Below are 25,465 nucleotides of genomic sequence, written 5' to 3' on the forward strand. Positions count from 1 at the left end.
CAGTGGTGAGTCATCCACGAGGGCATTTATCCCATACTACCCCAACCTGTTACAACAGATCGGTAGAATCCTAAAATCACACGGGATAAAGTGCATCCAACTCCCAGGCAAGAAACTGTGTTCTCTCGTTTCCAACGTGAAAACACCTGTCCCCACTCTTCTGCAGAGCGGTTTGGTCTATTGCATCTCTTGCCATGACTGCACTAGCTGCTACTTTGGAGAGACTGGACGTCGGCTCAAGAAACGTCTCTCAGAACATAAAAGGGCGATCCGTTTGGCAGATGTGGAACACTCAGCTATTGCCGAGCATGTCTGGACAACCCACCATGACACTGACCCACACCGCGATGTCGTGGTTGTGGACAGGTCTCACCATTACCTACGGCGCACCTGGTTGGAATCGTTAAACATAAAATGCTCGGATACCTCTTTGAACAGGAAAAGTGGTTGTCAAGTTAACCCCATCACAGAAGCAATAATTCTGTCCATAGACAAACGCTGGCCGCGTCACCACCATACGTCACAGCCACAAACTTCAACCTCAAACAATTAGCCACGCGCCTCACGCACCAACTTGGCAGTGCACATCTCCATTCTAACTGTCATTTAATGTTTAACTGAAGAAGGCTGTCTACCCAGCCGAAAGCTCTTTTGTATACTAACCGTTCTCTATATGTATATTCTAGTATTAACCGCTCTGAGGAATTATAATTTTTTCATTTCAATAAGCTGATCTAGAGTAACTGATATCATTTTTAATCATGCAGCATCACTAAAAAGATGAATCTGTTATACATTAATGGAATCATCCTCAAAATTATTTGGTTCAATCACCACATAATACGTAGCCTCAATTATTTGCGAATAAATGTACTTGTTTTTAAAGAACATAACCAGAAACTCTGTTACAAGAAGGACAACAAACACTCAGCAGTGGATGACCACTGCTGAGTGAAAAGTAACATTGTTTCAAGCAAATAATTTAAAATTACAGAAACTAATATCACTAAACATAACTCATATTATTAGCTAAGTGTATCTTTTTAAAGGTTTTAATAACAAACATCTTTAGAAACTTTTATTACATACAAGCTCTTTTGGGTTTAGGATATAGAATCAGTTCTTTGATAATTCTTGTTTAAAGCACACTCAGCAATTGTCATGCCCCAGTTTGATGCAATGGGGTGGGGTGGGGGGGTCATGCTGCATCTGACCAACTTTGTTTATTATTATGGAAAATTTTTTTGGATTTCTTGAATTCTGCTTCAATATAGCAATATATCATCCTTTCTTAATAGATTTCCATATGTATTTTATATAAGCACCCAACTCATCATGTGCTATAAGTCCTCAGCAAACAAAACAAGGACTTAGCATTTCAATAACCTCTAAATCCTGCTGCTTCTAGCAGTGTTGTGAGGCTGTGGCCCTATGCTATGATAAACTAAATCGGGAATTAGTAAATGTGTGGAGTATTATTTTGATGCAGGCATCAAAATAATATGATGAATACTTCTCTGTGTTATAATTTTGCACTTTCTACCTGGGGATGTCCTGTTCCCTCCACTGACAACAAACTTTGGGCTTATGTTCGCTTTCAAAATGACAACGTTATCCACAAGTCAACCTAAAATTTTAATTTTGTTTTTAATTAAATAGTATCACCAAAAGGAGGGAATCCATTATTTATTAGACTCAGAGCACTGTCACACCAGACTATTTTGAGACTTACTGGTCTCTCATCATATGACAGATGGACCAATTAGCAACTTTGTGCCAACCAAGGGTATTGAGTCTCAATGAGCAAGAGTATATAAAAAATCAACATTTCTACTTACCTCATGTAGGTTCTCAAAAAAAATATTGAGGACAATAAATTTAAATGATTTGGACTCTTTAGATTAGATTGATTTTAAGGGTAAAGTATCAATATTAAAAAAAAAAATGCAGTGATTACTCTTTTCTGACAAATAATGCATTATTTATATATAATTAACTTGTATAATATACTGCTTAGCAACTTACCCTTTCACCATATGCACCATCTTTTCCAGGAATGCCTGCAACACCTGGAAGACCCTATTGTATTATAAACAAAGTTTATTATTATGAAATTAAATAGAATTATGAAATTTATACGTTAGCATTACTAAAAGAAGAGATCGTATTTAAATTAACACAAATGTATAGAATGTTCAAAGTTTGGGGGAGGAGGAATCATTTTTGAGCTAATTTCAGGTTAGGCCAACAGCTGAGAGTCTGAAATAAAAACTTTGAATATCTATAATTCACTAATTGAATTCTTTCTGTTTCATATTCATAAATATAATTATCACAGAAGGTGTCTAATTATCACAAGTCAATGAAGCTTTTTCAACCATTACATAATTCTTTGACTGTTAAATTTGATAATGAGATAAAGCAAATTGATGTTGTCAATTTTCTCACTGTTTTGAGATGATAATATTTGCAGTGCTAAACAACTGCTCATATTCCAATGCTGATATTACCAAAGTATTAACACTGATCTGCTGTAGATAATTTGGAATTTTGTCTCAGCAAACTACTGATCATCGATCCTGAACAGGCTTGCACTGATATATTCAGTGGGACATTTCATTTTTATATGTAGATCACTTTGTAATCTCTTGCTTTGGACCATTCGGTTGTTTCAAGAGCTTTCAAGTTCTGATAAAATTTTTTCACTTCAATGACCATCACTAAGTGATAAGTTCATGTAATAAACATGTAACAATCAATATTACTTCACAATTTCTGAGAAAAATATTCACTGATTGATTCCTGGTGTCTTGACATGCCAAACATTTGCTAACTTCATTTTTCCTGGTTCATAAAACTTCCATGTATAAGAAAATTACTTATCGGTCACTTGAAATTGTAGGTTAAATAAATGAGAACCAAATAATGTGTATGAATGGATGATTATCAATAACTGTAAGTTAAGTAAAGTATATTCAAATTAGAGGAACCGAAAATGAGGAAACAACCTTAGAGGTAGTCAGTAGTAAAAAAAAAAATGTCTGGTTATATAAGACAGTCTGTATAGACTATAAACATATATTGAGAGTGGCTGGAAAAGAAAATTATTGCATAGCTGTAAACTTTTGGGCTTATAGGAAGTCAGTAGCAGTACACAAGAAGATTTGTAGGTGTAGTGTGATATCCACACAAATATCACAAATTATTTTAGAATGCAGATATCCCTTATCCTCTTAATGGGATTCCTCATAAAGATCATGAAAAAGATCAGAGGGCAGAAATATCAAGAGGTGAAAATATGCTATAAAGAAAAATTATGGCTGGCAGTCTAGTTGTAAGCATTATAGATTTGATACAAAGAGCAGAATCAAATCAGAGAAAGTCAGGAGCATTTTGTTAATATTACATAATATAAAAAAAGCATGCTCACAAAGCTCAGACATTCCAATTTCAAGTTAGAATTAGCATTAATGGAGGCATATGGCACAAGAAAGCAAGCTTACACAGCATTAGCAAAAAAACTTCCCATTTAACCCATCCATTTGCTCCAAATGTTTGTCTAGTTCAGCCTTGAATTTATTTAAGCTGACAACTTCTACAACAGCAGATGGAAGTTTGTTCCAGCAATCAACTGCACCTTGGCTAAAGGCAAACTTCCACACATCTTTCTACAACTGACTTTCCTCAATTTGAATTTAGGTCCCCTCAGATGATTAATCTGGGCAAGAAGCAGAATCTCATCAGCATTGAGCTTGCTCAAACCATTCAAGGCCTTATACACCTCAATCAGATCACCTCGCAGGTGCCTAGTCACCAGACACTGTAATTTGCAAATCTTAAGCCTTTCTTCGTAAGAGCAACTCTGTTCCATTCACTAATCTTGTTGCCCTTTTCTGTACTTGTTCCAGCAGCTCTACATCCTTCCTAAAGTGAGGCCTCCAGACCTGTATACAGTACTCAAGGTGTGGCCTGACCATTGCCTTATACAAGGGGATAATCACCTCCTTATCCCTGCTAGAAAAATTTCCATATATCTTTCACAAGACACCATGAGCTGCTCTTGCATACTGTCTGCACTGTTCAGAAAACTTCATATCTGACTGCACAATTACCCCCAGGTCCTTTTCATTCTCTACCACTGTCAGTGTAGTACCATACAGTTGGTATGTTACTCTGGGGTTACTGCTACCCATATGCTGTACCTTACATTTGTCAATGTTAAACTTCAGTTGCTACTTCTCAGCCCATCTGCTCAACGTTTCTAGATCCTCTTTCAGTAGCATACTGTCTTTAGTGTCATTAACAACTCTGCCAACCTTCGTATCGTCTGCAAACTTAGACATTAAGCCTTCATCAATATCATTAATAAACACAGAGAATGACAATGGAACCAACAGTGATCCCTGGGGGACTCCACTAATAACGTTAGTCCAAAAAAAAAAAAAAAAAAAAACAGTGTCCATTGATTATCATTCTCTATCTCAACCATCCCTTTATCCACAGCAGCATTTTGCCCTTAATGCCGTACTGCTCCAATTTGCAAAGTAGTCTTCCATGTGCAACAGTATCAAAAGTTTTTTCTAAGATCCAAGTATATGATATCAAAATTATTTTTTGCATCCAGTTCCTTTGTGACCACATCATAGTATCCAATCAAATTGGTCAGACAAGACTTCCCCTTAACAAACCTGCTGTGTCTGAACTATAACCAAAGTGTTGTTTAGATGATCCTGCAATGCTTCTTTAACCAGTGACTCCATTAATTTCCCCAGAACAAAAGTTAAACTAAGAGGTCTGTAATTACTTGTATCACCCTTTGATCCTCCTTTGTGAATGGCTGGCAGTCTGACATGAAGTGCTGGAATACAGGCTACTGCTGAAGGCTGTATTATGTGAAGCAGCTGCTACACATAACAATATCACCATTGCTACTGGCTGAGTTTAGGCTGTTGTGTCTTGCCTGAAGAAATGGGGTGGTAGGAGAAGTGTCAGCAGTCTGGAGATGAGGAATGGCTTTGACTAGAACTAAAATGTCTACAGAGCTGCCAACTTTTGAATTTTAAAAAACTAGATTCAGGCATTTTTAAACAGGAGAAAAACAGCAGGTTTTTTTTAGACTTAAACAATGGAACCAGGTGAAAAATGGCAGGTTTTACAAAAAGTAGGAGTGCTTTCCAAAAAAATAGGAAGAAAACAGGAGTTTTTTGGAAAATGCATGAGGTTTTTTTTAAGTACAACTGCACTACAAATTAAATTTCACTGGCAAAATACATTTTATATTAAAATATGGCAACAGAATTGCCTACTAGTAAAGTTTACTTTTAAACATTAGCTTACTAACATTTTTCTATGTGAGAATTTGGATATTCTATTTGAAATTAAATTATTTTGATTGCACTAAGAAAGATACAGTTGTAGACTCTGCCTGCTTCAGAAATGTTGAATCAAACTTTTATTCATAAAAATAGTCCTGGTCTCTATACTTGGCTATCCAGAGCACTTCCAGAGTTTTTGTTGTTTCTAATGTGGCTGAATATTCTCTCAAATTTAGCACTGTTAAGGGGTATTGTTAAAATACTAAGCATGTCTTGGGAAAGAACAGAATCTTTGGCAGCAGAAATGACTATGATTAAGTCAAAACCATTCTTGTAGTTCAGTCTAATATGGCAATCAATTTCCAAAAAGAAGTCAAATATTTGAAGACTGTACATAAAATAAAGTTGCACGTAACATAACTAAGAGTAATGACCTCGGTACATGAATGTGAGGTACATGAGATTGAAAAGTCATGTCTGGGTTTTTAAACAGCATAACATTTAAAAGAAATAAACAAACTGCTTTATTTAAGCCAAAAGAGAGAAACATGAACATACAGACTTTCTGTATGAGCATGGATCACATGCCTAAAATTATTAGATTGCTTGGACTGTTTAAGACTGCTTTCACCAGAAGTTCTCTTTCTTGAATTCATCAATTTGTCTTCTTTCAAAACTTTTGGATCGTGGACTGTATTTGAACATGAGTAAGTGGTACTCATTAGTGATTGCTTGTTGTTGTACTTTTCAATTTGGTAACTTTGGGAGGTGCTCATATTGCTTTCTCACTACTTTTAACCTCTCTTTACACAGACTTGTCAATGGTATTCACTGTTCTACCAGTCTAGGTTAAACATTTAACCTGACAGCCCTATTACCACCAAGTGCTCAATATTCTTTTTTAATACTCTTGCTACTACAGTTTTTAAGCTTATAATAACTGGCATATTATTAACACTAAGTACCAGACAGTTTTTAGAGGGAATCCCACATGCTTTTAAGTTGTTCAAAAGAAGGTGTCTAATGTTTACCCTGTATGGTTACATTCTAATGCTAGAATTGAGAGCAAGCTGTTTCTGATTTGACAATTTTTTAATAAAAAAGGTCACTAAAATGGAAAATAGTTTAGAATCACTTTGATTGTTGACACCTGTAGCAATTGAAAATGACCTGCTTTTCAAAGCCATCACTACCTCTTCTTTTTTCTATACTAGTAATTTTACTTACAATACTTGTTGTTTTTGTTCTCCAATAACCATACTTTTTGTTATTTTGCCATCAGGAAACATTTTTCTGAATACACCTGCATGATCAGCATAACTCAGAAAAAGATTATGTTCTATGATAAAAGATATAAATAAACATTCAGCACCACCATGAAATACAACAGCTATTTTTGCATTTTTTTTTTATATGCACTGCACACTGTTGTTATGCTTATTTGTTTGTAAATGTCTGATTACATCACATTTCCCACTGCTTGAAATTGAAAAATCACCTACATACCTGCAAATGTGCTACCTTTTTCAGATTTTACAATGTGTGGAAAATCTTGCATATATGTTTTCTGAAATTTAAGGTCATATTTCTCTGGCATCTTACTGAGAGACACTGTTAATAAGTTTTGCATTACAAGTACTATGAAATGACTGTATAACAGAGAACAATGCTATTATTCCACATTTCTATTTTGTAATGTAGATTACCATAGCATACCTGACAGCTAATTTATTAACAAAAATAAGTAGAAATTTGCAAAATTTTAAATAAATTCCAATTTTAATGTAGTTTTATTATTTTTTTTTTATGAAAAAGACAGGAAAAAGTGAGTTTTTGCAAAACACATGAAACTCTGCCACCAACTATTATTACAAATGTGAGACAGAAAAGGGTCAAATCAAGTAAAACAGATGGATTCTCTGTCATAAATCCAAACAGCTGGCAGCTATGTGTCTAGAATTGAGCTGCAAGTAACTTAATTATTTTGAAGGTGTGTGTGGTTGACATGTGATCAAAGTTGATACTGCGGTTTGAGTTTATGATTAATTAGATGGAATGGATGAAAATATATTTCTTGAAACCTCTTTTCTGTTAGTGGTGATCTGTGTGGCTCTCTGGTAGTATCTGTATGTTCCAGATAACAGTGGAGGTAGTAGGGTTTAGATAACAGTGGAGGTAGTAGGGTCTAGGTAACAGTTGGAGGTTTATTCTCAGGTACATCTGGACCATTCCTAACTGTAAACTTTGAATTGAAATCTCCAAGACAGAAGGAACTTTTTGGAGGCATCACTCTACAAACAGATAAAATGACAATATACTAATGCCTCTAATTGCTTTGGTGCTAATCAAACTTTAGCAATGACTGCTTCATAATATCCTTCTCAATTATGTCTGGAAACTGAGAGGTATTCAACGCTGTTCTTTGTTTTGGTGAGAAAAGACTAAACAATGACAGTGAAAAGAAAAGATTGAAATGCTGATATCAAAGAAGCTAGACATTTTGTGTGCATAGGATAGGAATAAACAAAAACTGAGGGTTAGCATTCCACTGTCCCTGCCTGTGAAGAATGGATGACCATAGAATCTGTAGCAACAAAAGGAAGTACTATCACAAGTTCGATCACAGCACATAACAGAGAATATCAAGCAAAATCTGTATTACAAACTTTGTTTTTAACGCTAACTTATCATAATTAGTTGTTTATCGCCAGATTTTAACAACTGTTCCATCAAAGCAATGATACTACATATGGTAAGGAAAATTTCATTAATTTAGTATCTAATAACCTATAATGATTTCAATTCTCCACAATGTCTATTTGATATGGATTAATTCAAAATCTCATGTTGCAGAGACAAAATGAATGCTAATGTTCTGTTGCAGAAGAAGGGAACTGTTTACTTCGTACATGCATCCTAGAGCACAGTAAAATAGTATGACAACTCACATCGCATATACAGTACATGTTTATTCAATGGCTGTTCTTTGTTTTGGTGAGGAAAGACTAAACAATGACAGTGAAAAGAAAACAGATTGAAGTGCTGATATCAAAGAAGCTGGAGATTTTGTGTGCACAGGACAAGAATAAACAAAAACTGAGGGAATTTAGCATTCCACTGTCCCTGCCTGTGAAGAATAAATGACCATAGAATCTGTAGCAACAAAAGGAAGTACTCTCACAAACAAAAATGAATGCCAAGAACAAATCATGCAGTCCTTGGAAAAAGGAATTTTATGACAAGTTTTGTGAAGCAAGAGCAAATAGCATACTGATTTCTAGTTAGTTAGTTAGTTAGTTATTTGGTTTTTAGGAGCATTAGCAACTAAGGCCATATTGCTCCGGGATATGCGGTGGTCATTCCCTGACCTTTCCACATCCTCCGTATTTGGTGGCGACGGGCTCGAACCCCGGTCTAATCAAGAAGCCTGTGCTATGCACTGCTGCTCCTTCCCACCTGGCTACGGAGGCACCTCTGATTTCTAGTGCATGGTGAGAGAAAGAGAGAGGAAAGACTGACAGAGTAACAAGAAAAGCAGGCCCCTGACTTTAACTGCTCAAACTGATGGCTACAGCATTTCCAGAAATGACATGGCATGGAGATGCTGTGTACCAGCAGTGAAGCAATGTCTGTTCATTTATAGCAGCTTACAACTGGGATGGTGGATCGTGAAACTAATTAACATTTGTAAATGTTCTCCTATTATTCATAGGAGAACATTTATAATTGTGACAAAACTAATCACTTTTTCAGTTTACACAAAGGTTGAACATTGATCTTTCAAGTGAAACAAGTCCATGTTGGGAAGAAATTGAAAGAACGACTAACACACTGCGTAATGGAGATGGAATTGAAAAGTTAAAGCCACTTTTCACTGTAAAATATAAAAAAGTCTCAATACTTCAAAGGGGTAACACATTTTCCTTCTGACGACAGAGCCAACAAAAGTGTTCAGATGACTAGTAAGCTGTTTAAGGAGTGATTTGTATAGTTGGGAAGCACACATTTGATTAGAATAGAAAAATTGTTTTAAAATTATAGAATGAAATTGTCTTCTTCTTCAAACTACTATCACCATCTCTGGCATACCTAACACACTACTTAACTATATTTTCATCAACTGTAATTTTTTTTCAAATGTTGGTTAATCTTAATGTATGCAATGTTCTCTGCAATAAGGAACTCAATTGCATAGTGCTGCTTCATATGTACATCAGTATCATCCTCCATTTTCACAGACTACTACAGCCTGGAATGCCACTTGGCATGAACTATTAAACTTGCATTGGCTGTAACATTTACATTATCACGTGACACCATTAAATTTTGTATTCAACACACACAAGCAGGAAAAAATATGGAGGTGTCAGTTTCAGGCCTCATCACATTTCAATTATAATATTCCAAATAAACAGTTTAATAGTCAATATTCTAAATTAAAAATACTTGTAAGAATACAAAAATTAAAATACAGAGTGGACTACATATCAGTTTTACCGAGAAGTGATGCAATTTTACCTAGAACTGAAAAAGTTTGAACAGTTCATTTAAATATCAAAAATACACACAGATATAATAATCTAAGCATTATAGGTATGAAATTAAGTTCAAGATCTTCCAACTGTAGAAATTACTTCTTGGGAAAGTGATATATATAAATCCACCCTGTATAATAATATCTTATATACATAAAACATTGTTTTATACATATATTTGAAACAAAAATAAAAACAAATACAAACAGTTGTATCATAAGGAGACCTAACATAACTGCACTCATAGTCAGACATTCACAGTATTCACACACACATACAGATGAGAAATATCGTGCAACTGTTGTGTTTGTTTTGTTTTTTCTTCAAATAAAATCACAGTTTACATTCACTTCAGAATTAAAGAAATGACATTTTTAAACTAAACAAAAGATAGGGAACAACTTTATCACTGAGAGTTGATTTAATAAAAATTTTAATTTAGAAATTGTAAAATTCAAATGGATTTTTTCTAAGACTAACACTAAGTCCAATTTTAACATCATATCCAAAAGTTTCAGCATAAATATTCCAGAAAAGGAAAACACATGGCAAATAGCCTAAACTAAAAACCCTAGTGCGTTTAACTAAAATGATGTGTGTGTGTGTGTGTGTGTGTGTGTGTGTGTGTGTGTGTGTGTGTGTGTGTGTGTGTGTGTGTGTGTGTGTGTGTGTGTGTGTGTGTGTGTGTGAGAGAGAGAGAGAGAGAGAGAGAGAGAGAGAGAGAGAGAGAGAGAGAGAGAGAGAGAGAGAGAGAGAGAGAGATTACAGTGCCAACTTCTATAATTTATAATATTTTCATATTGTCATACATAATTCAATAAAGTTCATCCTCTGCTGAACTATAAACAGATGTTTCAGAGATTTTTGTGAAGTTGGTATTCTTATCATGTCTTGTTTGCTGAAATTCACCAGAATGATAAATAACAGGAACTGCAAAATGCAAGAGTTCTGTACAAAAATTACAGAATTCACAGTGATTGATTCAATTTCTTCTGTGAATCACATTATCCAAGAAGCAAATTAAAGGATTGCAACAGAAAGTGCAATAAATGATCTTTACATCATTTGAACAATACTTCAAATATCAAACTGATATCACATGACAATAATTCAGATTTGCAGATGAAGTTCCATTCTTTGTTGTGCCAAGAAAAGAAGGAATAAAGCATGTAAAAGCTTAATTGTTAATAGTGAACAAAAGATCAGTGAGAAACGCTCAATGCTTTTAAACGCATTAAATATCTCTCAATACTTTTGTAGCAATCAAAATTTAAAACAGTATAAAGAGACCAATTATATACAAATTGCGAATAACATAATACTGCCACTCCCCGGCTTACGTAATACTTGACTTACAGAAATTCAACTTTACATTAGTTTTTGCCAGCGGGTGAAAACTTAAAAAAATCATGGAAATGTATTTTGCATCCCGCAAGAATAAATGGAGGTATCGTGAATATGAGAAATCGTAATTGGGTTCACATCGTAATGTGAACCCAATAACAAAGTTTTTTTTTTTTCTCTTTTTTTGATAATTCGTTCCAAGACCTCGAAAGTTGAAATTTTCACTATACAATACTAAGCTATTTATCTCTCTAAAAGGTCATTTTTATAATGGAAATTGCACTACACTTTCATCATTATCATATGTTCCATTATAAGACTCAATTTTGAATGAATTTGTGATATTTTTCTAAAACACATTTCTGGAGGTCACTACCATAAAATAATAAAAACAATTTGCATTTTCCATTAGCAAAATCTATTATAAACAGGTAGTAAACTCGATCTTATTGCATTTGTGATAGTCCCAATAACTGGAATTCTGTGGGTTTTTACGTTATGGTATTATGGTGAAATAAGTTCCCCTTCACTGAAATCTTCAATTATATAAAAAACAAATCTTCTCTTCATTCCTATTTACTTATTACAATGGTGAAGGGAAAGAGATCAACAGAAAGTGCAAGTGCTGGCAGTGCTAGAAAAAGAAACAAAATTGATTTAGAAATGACGATGATTAATTAAGAAGGACGAAGTTTGTCATCTATTGTGCAGAATCAGGTCTTGCTGCTTCAACAGTGAATGCTATTTTAAGAGACAATGCACTTATAAAGGATCAATGCATTTAAGATCAACAGTGATCACAAAACAGCGTTCAGGTGCTATATCGAAGATGAAAAAGCTATCAATAATATGGATGGAAAATCAGATTCAGAAGCGAGTGTCCCTGAGTCCAATGGCGATTCAAGCAAAAACAAGAAGTATTTATGAAGATATTAAGGATAAGTACTGTGAACCTCAAGCCAAGTTCGTGGCAAGCAGCGGGTGGTTTAATAGGTTCAAGCATCACGCTGGCTTCCAAAACATTAAAGTATGTGGTGAAGTCACCAGTGCCGATTCTGCAGCTGCAGAGAAATTTTGTGATGTGTTGGAAAAAATCCCTTCTAAATCTCCATAGCCCACAGCTCATAAGCACGGCACAGTTCTGCAGTGGCATGCTTATGAGCTGGAGAGTTAATTCTGGCAATGATGCTCGAAGGGTAAAACATGCCAACGGCTATGCCTGTCTCCTCTCTCTTTCTGTAATTTTATAATTTTGTAATTTATCTTCTCCTCTCTCTTTCTGTAATTTTATAATTTTGTAATTTATCTTGCACATAAGATAAAGAAATTTAATAAATAATTGTATTTATATGTTCGTTGAACATTTCTTTTTTGCTTCAATCAAATTTGCAAGTGCTGCATAAGCATTTACGGAAATTCCAACTTATGTAAAGTTCTGCAGAACGCAACCCTTACATAAGTCGAGGAGTGGCTGTACAAATGAAATGAATAGTATGTATGTGTGCATGTATTAACAACCAAATATATTACAGAACGTACCCTTAATCCTTGCAGACCAGGTGGACCTGGACGTCCTGCTTCTCCCTGAAACAGAATTATCAGACATCAGTACCAAAATTTCAATGTTACATTATAAAATATTAAAAATTTATAAAATGAAATCAAGGAATAATTAAACAATTTTAAAGAAGTAAAAATATAAAAAATTGATTCTTATAAACAAGTTTAATTCATGTGGAATCTTAAAATTTGAGAGCATCCAATTTTTTATTATGGGGCTATCCCCGGTCTCATGCTTACAGAAATGAACAGGAATGAATAATAGAACTCTCCTCTATGTGTTTAGTAAATATTTATTACTCTACCAATATAAACTGAGAAGAGACTCTTTGTAGATTCATGATGCAGATGAGGTGCTATAATCTATAAAGGTGTGCTTTTTAAAAATGTATGATACTATGGAAATAAATAATGCTAAATAAACTCATAGAACTGAGTGCTTCATTATAATGATAATGACAATATATACTGACAAAATTTTTATTCTGAATTATTGATGAATTATTCTGAATTATTCATGAATTATTTTTATTTATTACTCTACCAATATAAACTGAGAAGAGACTCTTTGTAGATTCATGATGCAGATGAGGTGCTATAATCTATAAAGGTGTGCTTTTTAAAAATGTATGATACTATGGAAATAAATAATGCTAAATAAACTCATAGAACTGAGTGCTTCATTATAATGATAATGACAATATATACTGACAAAATTTTTATTCTGCTCTGCACTGACAATATTTATTCAATTCCATTTTAAACTATATTAGAAATTTATGTAATAACAATTTTGTTCATCGTGTAATCCAATTAATTTCACTAAATCAGTATTAGTGTGATTTTACTCAGTTTCACAAACCAATGCAAACAAAACTGTCAACTTTCAAACACAACTCTGGATACATTTTCTGTTTATCCAGAAAACAGGCAAACAAATTCTGTCATTAAAACTGTCTACGTTTCATTTATTAGTATGCAATGGCTGAATGAATCTGAGTGATATTCACTATTCTTTAGTTGGTTATCAAAGATATATTATACTCTATGAACCAGAAGTCAATCAATATTGGTCATAATCATGTTGAACAGTTTATTTACCCATCCAGCAGCATACAAAAAAAAAAAAAAAAAAAAAGTTACACAAATGGGAAGCTTACTCAATTACATTTAGCTTAACTCAATCCATTAAAAGCCTTAAATACTTCTATTTGTGAAGAGCTCTCATAGATCTCTTCACAAGTGCCTAATAACACCCTTTTGTTCCCTTCACTAACCTCATTACTCTTTTCAGAATCCACTCAAGCAGATCCACATCATTCCTAAAATGAAGCCTTCAAATCTGTATATAGTACTCAAGATGTGGCTAACCAGTGCTTCATACAAATACAATAGTATAATCATCTCCTTGTCCCTGATGGAAAAATTCCTGTATATCACTGAAAAAATCCCATGATCTCTACTGGCAGCCTTCTGCACTGCTCAAATAAAGTCATATCTGACTTCACAATTACCCCAAGGATTATTGTTACCCATATGCAGTACTTTACATTTGTCAAGGTTGAACTTCAACTGCCATTTCTTAGCTCATCTGCCTAATTTTTCTAGACCTTGTTGCAATAACATTTGCCTGCAGCTGCCATTAATACACACCCTGATTACTGTCATTACATTAACCACACTGCCAGCCTCGTATCACCTGCAAACTTAGACATTAAGCCGGATATGCCTTCATCAATATATTAATATTATTACTCTTAATACCATTAGTAAATATAGTCAACAACAATGGACCAAGCACTGAACTGTGGAGGACTCCACTAATAGCATATGTCCAAGAAGAAGAGCAGCCCATTCATAACAACTGTCTCCTGCCACTCAACCATCCCTTTATTCAGAGCAGTAATTTACCCTTGATGCCACACTGCTCCAATTTGTATGAGTATACATAGTTTTTTATTTGAACAGTGTCAAATGTTTTTCTGATATCTAAGTACATGATGTCGAAATTTTTTTTTTTTTTCAGGTCCCTTGTTACTGCATCATGGTATCCAATTGGATTGGTCAGACAAGATCAACCCTTAACAAATCCATACTGTGACTCCAGTATAACAGCATTCCTGTCTAGATGGTTCTGCATTAATTTTAGCATTAGCATTAGTAGAGACATATGATGCAAGAAAGCAAGCTTATTCCGCATCAGCCAAAAAAAAAAAGCACAACCACTACTCCCATTTCACCCCTCCGTTCGTTCGAAATACCTGTCCAGCCGAACCTTAAATTTGTTTAGGCTATCAACTTCAACAACAAGTGATGGAAGTCTATTCCACAAACCAACTGCCCGCTGGCTAAAGGCAAATTTCTGCACATCTATCCGACATCTGTCCTTCCTCAATTTGAATTTATGCCCTCTCAGGTGATTATTCTGAGCAAGAGGAAGAATCCCATCGGCATTGAGCATGCTCAAGCCATTCAAAGCCTTATACACCTCTATCAGATCACCTCGCCGATGCCTAGTCTCCAGACTCTAATTTGCAAAACTTAAGCCTTTCTTCGTAAGAGCAACCCTTTGTTCCATTCACTAATCTTGTTGCCCTCCTCTGTACTCGTTCCAGCAGCTCTACATCCTTCTTGAAATGAGGTCTCCAGACCTGTATACAGTACTCAAGGTGTGGCCTGACCAATGCCTTATACAAGGGAATAATCACATCCCTATCCCTACTAGAAAAATTCCTGTATATCATCGACAAGACACCATGAGCTACTCTTGCAGCTCATCTGCACTGCTCAGATAACTTCATATCTGCCTGCACAATTACCCCCAGGTCCTTTTCATTCTCTACCACTGTCAGTGTAGTACCACAGAGTTTATACGTTGATCTGGGGTTACTGTTTCCCATATGTAGTACTTTACATTTGTCAATGTTAAACTTCATTTGCCACCTCTCAGCCCATCTGCTCAACCTTTCCAGATCCTGTTGCAGCAGCATAGCATCAGTAGTGTCCTTAACAACCCTGCCAATCTTCGTATCGTCTGCAAACTTGGACATTAAGCTTGATATACCATCATCTATATCATTAATAAATACAGAAAACAACAATGGACCCAACACTGAACCCTGAGGAACTCCACTAATAACATTAGTCCACGTTGAGCAGTGTCCATTGATTACCACTCTCTGTCTTCTGCCACTCAACCATCCCTTTATCCATAGCAGCAATTTGCCTCCAATGCCACACTGCTCCAATTTGTGCAGCAGTCTTCCAGGCGCAACAGTATCAAAAGCCTTTCTAAGATCCAAATATATAATATCAAAGTTATTCCCTGCATCCAGTTCTTTTGTGACTACACCATAGTATCCAATCAAATTGGTCAGACAAGACCTGCCCTTAACAAAACCATGCTGTGTCTGAGCTATAACTGAATTCTTGTCCAGATGATCCTGCAGTGCTTCTTTAACCAGTGCCTATATTAATTTTCCTGGAACCGAAGTTAAACTAACAGGTCTATAATTACTTGTGTCAGACTTTGATCCTCCTTTGTGAAATGGGGTTACATTTGCACATCTCCAGTCTATGGGTACCTCCCCTGAGTCCAAGGAAGCTCTCATAATTATGGCTAAGGGTTTGCTTACTTCCTTTGCTGCCTCCTTTAATATAACTGGATAGATCCCATCCACCCCGGGTGCCTTTTTTATGTTTATCCTCAACAATCTCTCCTCCACTTTCCTCTCAGTTATTAGAAAATCATCTAGCTCACTGCCAATGTTTACTTCACCTACGACATTCCCCTTCCTGAATAACTCCTCATGTGTGAATGTAGATGCAAAATACTTGTTTAGATTGTTACCCACCTGAGCAGGATCCTCAACTGTTGAACCATCAACATCCAGTGGACCAATCAGACTCATCCTTTTCCTTCTTGAGTTTAAATATGTAAAGAACTCTTTTCTGTTTTTCTTTGCATCCTTTGCCAAGGATTTCTCCTAATCTGCCTTTGCCTGCCTAATCTTCTTTGTGACTTGGTTACAGACCAACTTATATCTATCATAGGCTTCCATGTCACCCATTAATTTGCATGTATCCCATGCATTCTTCTTCTCTGCCATATGTCTCATTAGTTCATCTGACAACCATTTAGGCCTGAACCTTGAACAATATTTCTTGGTTGGTATGTAAAGCCTGGTAACTTCCAAGATTAGTTCCTTGAATGATGCTTCCCATTTTGAATTTGCTGTTGGTAACATCATCAGTTGATCCCACTGTATAGAATTTAAATACTTTCTCAGCCCATCATAGTTGCCTTTACGAAAGCAAAAACCCTTCCCTTTACCTCTGATGGTAGTTACCTCCTTGAGTAAATCCCACTTCAGCACACTGTGATCACTGCCACCTAGTGGTTCCTTTATCTGCAGATTCTTAATGCATGAAGAATGACTACTGATAATCAGATCAAGAATATTACACCCTCTAGTTGCCTCCCGAACATGCTGGTGTAGAAAACAATCATCCAATAAATCCACAAAAGCCTTGCTAGTGTGTGAGTGACCAACCCACCAAATTCCAGTCAATATCTGGGAAATTAAAATCCCCCATTATAAGACTCTCTGATTTACTGGCCCATTCTAGTTCCCTGTACAGTATCTTATTATACTCATCAGAGTCATTAGGCCTATAGCACACTCCTACTCTCAATTTTGATTTACCCATGCTTATGTCACAACAAACTGACTCGACACTGCCCTGTACATCGATGTCGACTGGCTTCACTTCCTTCGATTTTATTTGTTTTTTAACTAATAGCATAACCCCTCCTCCCTTCCTATCCAGTCTATAATTTCTGTAGACGTTGTACTCCCCAAATTCCAGTTCTGCATTCCTTATATCTGTGTGGCACCATGTCTCTGATATCCCAACAATATCTGCCTTTGATGTTTTGAGCAATACCTCAAATTCATCAAATTTATTTACTAAACTCCTAGCATTGGTGTACACGCCAGTATACATGCACCTGTTTCTATTCTTAGCTACCCTAACACAACCCATGTGTTTACTTGTACTGCAATGACTTCCAGCAGGCTCTGAAATATCCTGCATACTGTTTTTCAGGCTTCTGCTCATTCCAATAGAAGCAGTGCAAGAATCTCTTTCACCTCTGCAAATGGCTACTGTTAATCTATTTGTCTTTGTCTCCCCCCAAGCTAGCAGTTTTCTGACCCACCTAACACTGCCTCGATAGCATCAGCAAATATTCTTGCACCCTTTCTATTTAAGTGTATCCCATCCCTCTAGAAGCAATCTCTCCTGTTAACAAGTACAGTCCAGGCTGAAAAAAATTCTACCCCTTGAGCCTTGCACAATCTTTCCAGGGCCGAATTGATCGACAAAGCTCTCATCATATACTCCCTCCTATCGTGTCTGGGCAGAATTGCAGACACTTTCAAATTCAACCCTACTTCACGGCTTTTTTTTCAACAGTGACCTGTACTTGTTAAGTAATTCCGCTGGTCTCCTACTCTTAATATCATTAGTGCCAACATGTACAACTATATCACCTTTTGTGCCCTTAAAAGATGATATCTGCTCTACGTCATCAACCTTTGCCCCTGGCAGACATACCCTGGTCCTGTTCCACCTATCCTTTTTACAAAGCATGTTCCCAGTTTCCCTGACAATAGAGTCACCAACCACTACTAGTTCCTGTGGGACCAGCGCATTCTGCCTTGGGGGCCGCCTCTGTGTTGCAAGTTGACCAAGTGCAATCTCTGGCGTTGATCTGGGCAGCTGAGAGCTTGATGGGCCCTCAATTTATTTCCTTCGAGGGCATCCACCCCGTCCTTCAAGGTCTCATATAGGCCCATAACAACGCTGAGTTGTCGTCTAATTTCCTTGCACTCCTTGCATCGTGCACACACAAAGACATCCCCCATGGCAGTATCATGTCCCGTACTTGAATGCTCCGCAAACATCAAGCAAACAGTGCATCTTAAAAGGCTGTGATTCAGAGGGCAACTGCCCCCCTCAGTTCTCCCCTGAGCCTCAGCACTCCCATTAGCTTGAGCCTTTTGCTTTGCTGCTCTGGTTTGAGTCATGATTCCGATTTAATGTCAATAAAATTACAATTTCAGAACAAAATTAAAACCTTAAACTTAATTATTAAGTAGTGGCTCAAATTCCATTATTTTCCTTGGGACAGAAGTCAAGGTCTGTAATTACGTCAAGGGTTGAGCACGCTGAATTCTGATGGGATCCTTCCACTTGTTCAGATTACGAACCTAAGGGGGCATAAATTCAAATTAAGAAAAGACAGATGTAGAATAGATGTGCGGAAATTTGCCTTTAGCCAGCAGGTGGTTAATTGCTGGAACAAACTTCCATCTGACGTTATGGAAGTTGATAGGTTGAATAAATTTAAGGAGGAACTGGACAGGCATTTGGAGGGAATGGTGTGATTTTTTTTTTTTTTTTTTGGCTGATGCTGCATAAGCTCATACATTTGCTTTCTTGCATCACATTAGCATTAGCATTAGCATTAGTAGAGGCATTTGATGCAAGAAAGCAAGCTTATGCAGCATCAGCCAAAAAAAAAAAAAAAAAAAGTAACATAAATAAATAAAAATAACCACTTCCACTTCACCCCTCTGTTCGTTCGAAATACTTGTCCAGCTGAGCCTTAAACTTATTTAGGCTATCAACTTCCACGACAAGGGATGGAAGTCTGTTCCACCCACCAACCACCCGCTGGCTAAAGGCAAATTTCCGCACATCTATCCTACATCTGTCTTTCCTCAATTTGAATTTATGCCCTCTCAGGTGATTTTTCTGAGCTAGAGGAAGAATCCCATCAGCATTGAGCATGCTCAAACCATTCAAGGCTTTGTACACCTCTATCAGATCACCCCGCTGGTGCCTAGTTTCCAGACACTGTAATTTGCAAAACTTAAGCCTTTCTTCGTAAGAGAACCCCTTTGTCCCATTCACCAATCTAGTTGCCCTTCTCTGTACTCGTTCCAGCAGCTCTACATCCTTCCTGAAATGAGGCCTCCAGGCCTGTATACAGTACTCTAGGTGTGGCCTGACCATTGCCTTATACAAGGGAATAATCACCTCCTTATCCCTGCTAGAAAAATTCCTATATATCATTGACAATACACCATGAGCTACTCTTGCAGCTCGTCTGCACTGCTCAGAGAACTTCATATCTGCCTGCACCACCACCCCCAGGTCCCTTTCATTCTCTACCACTGTCAGTGTAGTACCACAGAGTTGATACGTTGCTCTGGGGTTGCTGTTTCCCATATGTAGTACTTTACATTTGTCAATGTTAAACTTCATTTGCCACCTCGAAGCCCATCTGCTCAACCTTTCCAAATCCTGTTGCAGCAGCATAGTGTCAGTAGTGTCCTTGACAACCCTGCCAACCTTCGTATCGTCTGCAAACTTGGACATTAAGCCTGATATACCATCATCAATATCATTTATAAATACAGAAAACAATAAAGGCCCCAATACTGAACCCTGAGGGACTCCACTAATAACATTAGTCCACGATGAGCAGTGTCCATTGATTACCACTCTCTGTCTTCTCCCCCTCAACCACCCCTTTATCCATAGCAGCAACTTGCCTCCAATGCCACACTGCTCCAATTTGTGCAGCAGTCTTCCATGTGCAACAGTATCAAAAGCCTTTCTAAGATCCAAGTATATAATATCAAAGTTATTCCCTGCATCCAGTTCTTTTGTGACTGCATCATAGTATCCAATCAAATTGGTCAGGCAAGACTTCCCCTTAACAAAACCATGCTGTGTCCTAGCTATAACTGAAGTCTTGTCTAGATGATCCTGCAGTGCTTCTTTCACCAGTGCCTCCATTAATTTTCCGGGAACAGAAGTTAAACTCACAGGTCTATAATTACTTGTGTCAGCCTTTGATCCCCCTTTGTGAATTGGGGTCACATTTGCACATCTCCAGTCAATGGGTACCTCCCCTGAGTCCAAGGAAGCTCTCATAATTATGGCTAACGGTTTGCTTACCTCCTTTGCTGCCTCCTTTAATATAACTGGATAGATCCCATCCACCCCAGGTGCCTTTCTTGTGTTTATCTTCAACAATTTCTCCTCCACTTTGCTCTCAGTTATTACAAGATTCTCTAGCTTACTGCTAGAGTTGAATACACCTCTGGCATTCCCCTCGCTGAATAACTCCTCATGTGTGAATGTCGATGCAAAATATTCATTTAGTTTGTTAGCTACCCGAGCAGGGTCATCAACAGTTGACCCATCGATCTCAAGTGGACCAATCTGATTCATCCCCTTCCTTCTAGAGTTTACATAAGTAAAGAACTCTTTGCTGTTTTTCTTCGCATCCCTTGCCAAGGATCTCTCGTAATCTGCCTTCGCCTGCCTAACCTCCTTTGTAACTTGTTTACAGATCAACTTGTATCTATCATAGGCGTCCGTGTCACGTGTTAATTTGTATGTATCCCATGCATTTTTCTTCTCTGCCATATGCCTCATTAGTTCATCTGACAACCATTTAGGCCTAAACCTTGAACAATATTTCTTAGTTGGTATGTAAAGCCTAGTAGCTTCCACGATAAGTTCTTTGAATGCTTCCCATTTTGAATTTGCTGTTGGCAATATCATCAGTTGATCCCACTGTATAGAATTTAAATACTGTCTCAGTCCATTGTAGTCGCCTTTACGAAAGCAATACCCCTTCCCTTTACCCCTAATGGTAGTTACCTCTTTGAGTAACTCCCACTTCAGCACACTGTGATCACTGCCACCAAGTGGTTCATTTATCTGCAGATTCTTAATGCATGAAGAATCACTACTGATAATCAAATCAAGAGTATTACTCCCTCTAGTTGCCTCCCGAACATGCTGATGTAGAAAACAATCATCCAATAAATCCACAAAAGCCTTGCTACTGTGTGAGTGACCAGCCCCCAAATTCCAGTCAATATCTGGGAAATTAAAATCCCCCATTATAAGACTCTCTGATTTACTGGCCCACTCTATTTCTCCGAACAGTTTCTTATTATACTCATCAGAGTCATTAGGCCTATAGCACACTCCTACTCTCAATTTTGATCTCCCAATGCTTACGTCACACCAAACTGACTCGACACTGCACTGTCCAGCGATGTCGACTGGCTTCACTTCCTTGGATTTTATGTGTTTTTTAACTAATAGCATAACCCCTCCTCCCTTCCTATCCTGTCTATCCTTTCTGTAGACATTGTACTCCCCAAATTCCAGTTCTGCATTTCTTATATCTGTGTGACACCACGTCTCTGAAATCCCCACAATATCTGCCTTTGATGTTTTGAGCAATACCTCAAATTCATCAAATTTATTTACTAAACTCCTAGCATTGGTGTACACACAAGTATACATGCACCTGTTCTTTTTCTTAGCTACCCTAACACAACCCATGTGTTTACTTGTACCCCAATGATTCCCAGCAGTCTCTGAAATATCCTGCATCTTATTTTCCAGGCTGCGGCTCATTCCAATAGAAGCAGTGCAAGAATCACTTTCACCTCTGCCAGTGGCTACTGTTAATCTATTAGTCCTTGTATCCCCCCAATCTAGCAGTTTTCCGACCCACCTAACATTGCCTCGATAGCATCAGCAAACATTCTTGCACCCTTTCTATGCCACTACTACTACTACTACTACTAATTTCACCCTTTACTCTTTCCCTTGTGAATTAGGAATACATTTGGACACCTCCTGTACATTGCAATCTTCCAGGAATCCAATGATGCCTTCCTAATTATGACTAAAGGTTTGCTTACCTCTTTTGCTGCCTCTCTTGATATAACTGAATACATCCCATCCACCTGGGTGCTTTAATTACATTTAGTTGACACTAAATGTAATTAAAGTAATTAAACTAAATGCTCTTCCACTTTCCTCCCAGTTATCACAAAATTGCTTAGCTCCTTTTCAGAATATGATAAATTTCTGGCATACCCATCCCTAAAAAATTCCTCATATGTGAACGCAAAATATCCATTTGGTTTGTCAGCAGCCTGAGTCAAATCATCAATAGTTAAACCATTCATATCTAGCACACCAATGTGATTCATCCCCCTTCATTAGGCGCCTCCGTAGCTAGGTGGGAAAGAGCAGCGGTGCGTAGCACACGCTTCTTGATTAGACCAGGGTTCGAGCCCGTCACCACCAATTACGGAGGATGCAGAAAGGTCTGGGAATGACCACCGCATATCCTGGAGCAATATGGCCTTAGTTGCTAATGCTCCTAAAAACCAAATAACAAACATAACTAACAAACAAACCCCCTTCATTCTAGTATTTACATAAGAAGCCTCTGCTTTTTTTCATTGCAGACTTCATATAATCTGCCTTATCTTGTCTGACCTCCTTTGTAACTTGAATGCAGACTAGTTTATATTTACTACTATATTCTTCAATATCACCTGGTAAATTATAGTACATTCCATATTTTTTCATCTCTGCCAGGAGTCTCATCAATTCATCTGATATCAATTTAGGTCTAAGCCTTGAACAGTATCTCTTATTTGGTATAAAAAGCCACTAGGCTTTTTATAATAAGTTAAAGCTAAAAGTATATTACTACATTTTTTAAGTAAATTCCACATTAATACACTATAATCACTGCTACTCAGTGGGTTTTTTATCAGTGCATTTTTAATGCATGAAGGGTTGCCGCTAATAATCAGATCAAGAGCATTTCTTTCTCTCATTGCTTCTCTAACATGCTGGTATAGAAAACATTTATCAAATAAATCCACAAATGTCTTGCTACAGCGTGAGTGACCAACCCACAAGGTCAATATCTGAAAACTTAAAATACCACATTATAAGACATTCTGATTTACTGGCCCATTCTATTTGTCTATATAGTTGTTCATTATACTCATCACAGTCATTAAGGCTATAACCGCTCCTATTCTCAGTACTTATGTCACACCAAACTGAATCACCCATGTCAAATGGATGCACTATGTTAGATTTTATGTACTTCTTAACTAAGGGCATAACTCCACCCTCCCCTCCTGTCTGTCCTTTCTGTATATGTACTCCCCATATTGAAATTCTGCTTCCCTTAAGTCTCAGTGACAACATGTTTCCAATACCACTATAATGTCTGCATTTGGTGAATTTACTAGTACTTCATATTTTTCAAATATATTTACTAGCATTAGTATATAGGAAGTATACATGCACCTATTTCTACTCTTAGTAATGCTAATACAACTCAAGTATTGCTCGTTCCATGAGGACCTCCAGTAGACCTTGAAATCTTCAAAACCTTACTTTAGGCTGCTGCATGTTCCAACAGAAGCAATGCCAGACTGACTTACACCTTTGCCTGCAGATGCCATTAATATATTAGTTTGTGAATTCCCCCCCACCCCAAGCTAGCACTTTCTGACTCAACTAACACTGTCTCAGTAGCTTTAGCGAATATTCTTGTGCCTTTCTATTGAAGCATATCCCATCCTCGTAAAAAATATTCTCTCTTGAACAAGCATAGACCATGCTGAGAAAAATTCTTTTCCATAAACCATGCACAGTCAGGGCCAAATTGATTGACAAGCTCGCATCATGTACTCACCTCCCCAATCATGTCTGGGCAGAATTGAAGACACTTTCAAATTTAATCTTAATACACAACTTTTCCTCAATGTTACCCATATTGTTAAGTAAATATTCAGATCTATTCTTAATATCATCAGTACCAACATGCACAACAATATTACCTTTTTTGCCCTTAAAAGAAGACAGCTGCTCTCCAATGTCATCAACTTTTCCCCTAGGTAGACACCATAATTCTATTCCACCTATCCATTTTACAAAATATATTTCCCCATTTCATAATGAGGAGAGGAAACGATTGTGGACTCTCCTTATTGATTGGTGGCAAAACAAATGGAATAACTGCACCAAGGATTTAATAATAAAAAGAGTTTCTTCCAAGTATCAGACAGTTTGGGAAGGGAATGCAAAGTTGCTTTCAACCAAATCTTTATCAATGTTCCTGCTTACAGGACATGGGTCCTTCTTTGGAAAGTTATATGATTTAGGTATTTCAGCACATTCATCGTGTACTTGTGGAGAAAGAGAAGACTGAGTACATCTTCTGTATAGGTGCCCTGAATACCAAGATCTACGAGAGGAATTGATTGATGAAGCACCCACATGCAAGCATTGACTTCTGCATGTGAGACCCTTCTGCTGAAGAAAAGGACAGATTTTGGTGCTTTCCAAACTTTTGCTGTACAAGTTTTCGAGAGACGACGAGTTCTGCTGCAAATGGAGCAATAACAATGCTGATAAAATTAGCTGAGTAACTCATGGCACATCAGAGTTTTGCAACCGCAGTTTGGACATGTTGCATCTCCACGGCATGCTGTCTGGGAGTGGCCAAATTTCTGACATTTGTAGCATCTCAGAGGGTTTGGAATAAAGGGCCGAACACGACAGTTTAAATAGCCTGCTTTCACTGAGGATGGTAGATTCGGCGAGCTAAAGGTTAAAATTATGCTACGGGTTGGAACTAAGGTGCGTCTTTTCGTATCATGATTCTCTTGGCCTGAGTTACATTTTGATCTTTTAGTTCCTGAATTATTTCTTCCTCGGAAACGTTCAATAGGTCCCATTCACTGATCACTCCCTTGGAAGAATTCAGGGTGTTATGTGGAGTGACTTGAA

The 25,465-nt window shown here is 37.1% G+C and overlaps 1 protein-coding gene across 1 annotated transcript in view; it reads right to left on the reverse strand.

Annotated features, from left to right (window-relative positions):
• LOC150075107 (uncharacterized) overlaps positions 1–25,465 on the reverse strand; it is a 617,581-nt gene that overhangs the window by 265,714 nt on the left and 326,402 nt on the right. Inside the window, exons 24-25 of the mRNA XM_090388926.1 lie at positions 12,734–12,778; positions 2,026–2,079 (exon numbers count right to left, since the gene is read on the reverse strand). Of these exons, the coding sequence (XP_090245052.1) occupies positions 2,026–2,079; positions 12,734–12,778 (99 nt within the window). The remainder of the gene's footprint in view (positions 1–2,025; positions 2,080–12,733; positions 12,779–25,465) is intronic.

This window comes from Mastigoproctus giganteus, chromosome 14 (genome assembly GCF_048544385.1).
Source record: "Mastigoproctus giganteus isolate SK-2022 chromosome 14, ASM4854438v1, whole genome shotgun sequence".
Classification (NCBI taxonomy): Eukaryota; Metazoa; Arthropoda; class Arachnida; order Uropygi; family Thelyphonidae; genus Mastigoproctus; species Mastigoproctus giganteus.